The sequence below is a fragment of the Grammomys surdaster genome, unplaced genomic scaffold (genome assembly GCF_004785775.1).
Source record: "Grammomys surdaster isolate TR1022 unplaced genomic scaffold, NIH_TR_1.0 120586, whole genome shotgun sequence".
NCBI classification, from domain to species: domain Eukaryota; kingdom Metazoa; phylum Chordata; class Mammalia; order Rodentia; family Muridae; genus Grammomys; species Grammomys surdaster.
The window spans coordinates 1-5,612 of record NW_021616477.1 but is presented as its reverse complement, the minus strand read 5'-3'; the positions used below and the strand labels follow the sequence as shown (position 1 = coordinate 5,612).

The 5,612-nt window shown below is 38.6% G+C and overlaps 1 gene segment (V, D, J or C); it reads right to left on the bottom strand.

Annotated features, from left to right (window-relative positions):
* Positions 1-1,466: 1,466 nt before the first annotated feature.
* LOC114635972 lies at positions 1,467-1,926 on the bottom strand. The segment is given in 2 exon segments: positions 1,467-1,789; positions 1,874-1,926. Coding segments are annotated over 2 exon segments (369 nt in total).
* Positions 1,927-5,612: the final 3,686 nt, after the last annotated feature.

Genomic DNA, 5,612 nt, shown 5'->3' with positions numbered 1-5,612 from the left:
TCCATAGTTTTTATAAAAATAGTAACTTATGTTAGTATATTTCTACTATTCTCATGGACAAGTCCAGGCTGACAACACATAAGAGAAGTACATAGCTATGTGATTGCTAAAAGCATACTGAGGGTGTCCTTATAAGGGTTCAGAGTATAGGCCTCCACAGAGAATCCATCACTGAAAGACAGTAGAGTACTGGCATCAGGAAATGGAATTATCACATTTGATTTTAAATTAAAATGACACTTTCCTTGTCTACTCTACAGAACTTAGATACTTGAGACACATGGTCTTGTAAGTGTAATATGTGGCATGTGCCCCAAAATATTTTTAAATATTGGAGAACCATGGTCCCATTACAAGAACAAAGACCCCTTTCTCTCCATTTTTATAACATTTATTTTTCTTCTTTCTTTTAGTGAATGGCTTTCACTCCGTTCGTTATAGGAAACAGAATTTTGAATTTAATTTCCATTTTGTGGAGGAAAGAGAGGTTGGCTTTATGTAACCTGTTCTGTGCACCTACATTGACCAAGATCAATGAGACTAATTAGAGAATGGAGGGCAGAAAGATGTCCACCAATGAGGACATCATGTCTCAGTTCTGTGTTTTCTGATCCCTGTGTTATCCTGTGAACCCACATCTCAGACAAGTGATGGGAATGAGTTGTTGTTGAGAAGAGAAATAAGACTGATCTCCTTGAGAAACAGTGCCCTTAACTATAATACTGAAGAGTGTCGATTCAAGTAAAATATTTCTTAATCAAAATGAGGAATGAGCTTTTGAAATACTAACATCTGGATCTACTTAGTATACCTATGTTTCAGAAGAACTCTTCCTTTGACTACCTCATAGCACAAGATTAGCAATGTTTACATTTTCAATAATAATATTATGGCCTTGGCGAAATTTAATAATAGCATATTATGTTCTTTACATACGGAGAGCTGATCTTTGTGTTAGCCCTCAGAAAGATAGCTGCGTCTTCATTAAGATGTGGACATGTGTTTAAAAACTTCATATTATTGAAGATGAGTACAATTAATCTCAAAGATCAATTAAGTACAATAAAAATTAGAAATGTTACAAAACTGCAGCAATGAGAGAAAAAAATCCATTATCAAATCTCCCTTGATGTCCTCACTGACACAGTACTTCACTGAGTTATCTTGATAAATATCAACTCTAGTTCATTCTTATTTTACACTATTAGATTATAGAACTATTCAAATATTCTAGTACTGTGTGAACAAGCAATAACTTTAATAGAATATGAGGCTACAGAAAAGGCTGTAGCATATTAACATGGCTGGAAGAAGAGTCCACATCTATAATATTAAAAAGCATGTTCATACAGGATAGGAGAGAATTTCTTAGATTCTGAAGTGACCCCTGAGAAGTTCTTGTTGGTTGTCACTGCCCCCTGCTGGTCCTGAGGATCCCTGTAGGGAGGATTTTGTGCAGGTTCATACTAGGCTTCCTTCACTGTGTCTCTGGCACAGTAGTAGGTGGCTGTGTCCTCAGTTTGCATATTGTTCATTTTTAAGAAAACCTGGTTCTTGGAGGTGTCCCTGGTGATGCTCAGTCTGGAGTTCAGAGCTGAATTATATGCTGTGTTCCCATCATACACTATTATTCTGATCCACTCCAGACCCTTTCCTGGGGTCTGGCGAACCCAGTTTACAGCATTGCTATTTAATGAGAATCCAGAGACAGTGCAGGTGAGGGACAAGGTTTGTGAGGGCTGCACCAGGTCAGGACCTGATTCCTTCAGCTGCACCTGGGACAGGACACCTGTGAAAAAGCAACATCACCATCAGTCATACATTCCACAGATGTCATTCCTGAGTCCCTCTCCTGCAACTCTGAAACACTTACAGCTTGGAAAGCTGACCAGGCAGAGGAGCAGCACCAGGACAGCCATGCTCTGATGGAGGCTGTAATGAGAAGAGGCAGAGGCTTCTCAGGTAGGTCTTGGCTTTCAACCTGAGCTGAGGGCTGCTTTGCATTGGGGGAGGTTCCTGAGGGGATAAAAGCAAGCACTCAGCAGTGTTCCCATTTTTTCCTCAGGTGACTGAGATTTGCCTTTTGCTTTTTAGAGGAAATGGAAATGTAGTCTCATGAACATTGTTTCTGGTTCTGTCTGGATTTCCAAATCCAGAAAATTAAATGATTCCCATGATCCATGGCTTGGAAGCAAACACTGGGATGTTACAGCATGGGAGTCCACATTCATACAGGGCAAGCAGAACAAGATGCCATAAGCTTCATTAATTTGTATAGGTCTGTAAATTGTAGGAGAGAGTTAAGGATTTAACTTGGCCTCTTATTATTAGAGATCCTACTTAATCACTTAAAATTTTCTCTTTGGCTTCAGAACAGTGAGTCTTCTTCTTATCATTCTTATAGAAACTATATCTCATAGGAAAGCCCTTTAGAACATTCAGTACATGTGATTCTATGTGGTTTTGTGAAGGAGACCATAGGACAGATTTCCATCCTCTCTAACTGCACTCAGGCTTTTCATCTGCCCTCTCATGGATACAATTTTTGGAGACTAGTTTTTGTATCCACTGATTTCTGTATGTCTCTGTGTACTTTTATGTGTCTCTTTTTCTCCCTCTTCAGCTTGTAGCACATAAAAACCCAGGCTCCTAAATATTTTGGTATATTGGTGCTGGATATAATGTCACCTCTTCCTAACATATCACAAAGTGATACAATGCAACCAGGCTTGAGGATTATGTTGATGAAATAATAAATAAACTAGAGACTCCTAAGTGATGACTGGAAGTGGAGCTGAGGGAGGAATGGACATGAGAACCCTGTGCCTTGAGATGTTGATGATCATGGAGAATAAGAATTTGTAGTGCTTTTCTCCATTTGTGATATGCACCACCAGAAGAGGAATGTGAAGAGCTGGGAATAATCTTTTCATTCAGCAAATATAAAATGTCTCTATATGTTGCTGGTATTCAGGACTTCATATTTTGTGCCTTTTATTTCATTACTCACAATCCTTGTAATGTTAGTAGCAGTGGTGGATACAAGTCTTCATATTGTGGAGACAGCCATTGTGTGCAACTTCTAATAAGTACTCACCTCTATGAGTACTCTGTTCCTCCTGTTTGTAACAAGTATATATTTTCAGGAATTATGCTCAGCACATTTTATTTGGGCTTGTCTGATAATTTCATTGTCTTTATAAACATTGGAAAAAAATCACCCCAATAAATGCACATTTCTCACACTGTATTGTGGGAACTTGGTATGAGACTCCTAACTCAAGTAGTTTTATGTCTAGGTATACAGAGATTGTTTGTGTAATATACTGTCATCTCATGGTACTTGGCTTTTGATTTGTTCTTCTCCATAAAACTCTGTAGAAGGAAGACATTAAGAGAAATATCTTTTACAACAGAAAGGAATTCCTGGTGAAGCTGCACATTATTTATAATTGTCTTCTACTTGAGAGAATGTTCTTTGGTCTTGTTTTTGTTAACTCATTTTTTAACTTTTGTCTTGTGCAAGGTAGAAATTCATTTAATGGGTCTTGTTTTAATGTGTGTATCAACTTGTGTACTTTTGTGGTGGTTAGAACTTTGTCAACATAATTCATGAGTGTCATCAATGCATAAGGAACTTCAGTTTGAAAATGGCTGCCTTAGGTCTGTAGTGAAAGTTGTTTGGGCATTCTCTTGATTAATGATTGATGTGGGAGAGACCAGCCAAATAGGGACAGTGGATCCCATTAGCAGTAATGCCTAGATTGTATAAGAATTCAAGTTGCATAATCACAGAGAGGAAGCCATTAAGCAGTGTTACTTTCCTCACTCTTTTTTTCCATAATATTCATATCGATTATTTGGAAATTTCACAGTTTGTTCCTACATTTAGCTTTCTATCTTCAGGTTACGCACTGATTTTCCATTCTGTTGAACTACATCCTTAAATATGAAATCCATTCACTTTCATATTTTGTTTGGTTTTTGTGTTGATTTATTTAAGTAGATAAGGGACTAGGACAATTTCCATGTTAAGTGTTCAATATTTGGGTATCAGGAACCACTTACTACTGGCCCATGTGTATTTATCATTATCTATTCAATACTACATGCCCCCTAGGCAAATACTAATGTGTTTTTGGTTCATGTATTACAGACAAGTCTGAGGGATTCCTATGAATACTCAGCCCTATTTTCACAATATCTCCAGACTTCACAGAATACCAGCGTGTCTCAGTGACTATATGGCTCAATGCTATAGCCAAACACACACGCACAGACACACAGACACACAGACACACAGACACACACACACACAAACACACACACACACAGACACTTCATCACCTGAACCACAGCTGCATCAGTGTTTGATTTGATGTGTGATGTGCATGTATTGTGTGAGAATGATGCTGAGGAAGGAGCACATATGGATTATTGTGTCAGTGACACTGCCTGATTTCCCTGTTGGCTGTTAGTTGATTTCCACACAGTGCTTTACTCAGGGAATCTAACCAAGTCTCCTCTCTGAATGTAGGATTCTATATTCTTCATAGTCTTTGCTTCTGAATCTGATACTGTTCCCAAGATAGAATCATGTCTGTGATGCTCTGCACTTTGTTCGTGTCTGGGCATATGCTGCATTTTAAAATGTATGTGTAATAGGGCTGTAGAGATACCTGTGTGGTTAAAGTTCTTGCCACACATAACCTTTGAGTGGCATCCAGTCTCTAAGCTTTGATCTTCATGGCTAGAAAAGGAATTGGGTATGTTATTCAGTCAGTAATCCAACCTCTTGAATTTGGAGGCAACATGATTACTGGGAATAGGATCATTGCAGTTCACTGGTCAACCAGTCTTCCTACCAGGTAAGATCATACTTAGTGAGAGAATGAACATTTCTCAAAACTATGGTGTTGATTGACAGAGGAAGGAATATTATGTCAGCCAGTACACACACACACACACACACACAAACATGGATAAAGAAACATTGTATTTAAACACAAAACACACATCACATGGAAAGCAGAATTCTAAATACATATGTGGATCTATCAAGGTGTATTACACACTATACCTTTAGTAAGATTTCCTGAGTGTAATATCTAGAGGCATCCCAGACACAGAGGAATCCAATCCTCTGTCCCTCTTTACTGTTTTTTCTTTGACCCAAAGTTCCATGTGCTCTCAGTGTCCCCTACTGCTCCTGAGATAAAAGCAAGGAAGTTTCTGTCTGAGCTCATTGTAAATTCATAGCATATTTTACTTGAACAGTACTACAAGACTGTATCCTCAGACTTCAGGCTACTCATTTTCTGGTACAGGCTTTTCTTGGCAATGTCTCTGAAAGTTGTGAATATGTCCTTCATGGTGTTGACATAGGTTATGTTACTACAATTTTTATTGATGGATTAGACCCACTCCAGGACCTTTCCTGAAGGCTGGCAGACCCAGTGCAACATATGATCCATAAGCTGTACAGAAGCGCTTCAAGGACTCTCGAGACTGCATCAATCTCCTACCAGACTGCACCAGCTGCACTAAACAATGGACTCCTGCAAACACAAAGAATTCTTGTTGGAAAACTGTCAGAGAAACCCACTGTGTCT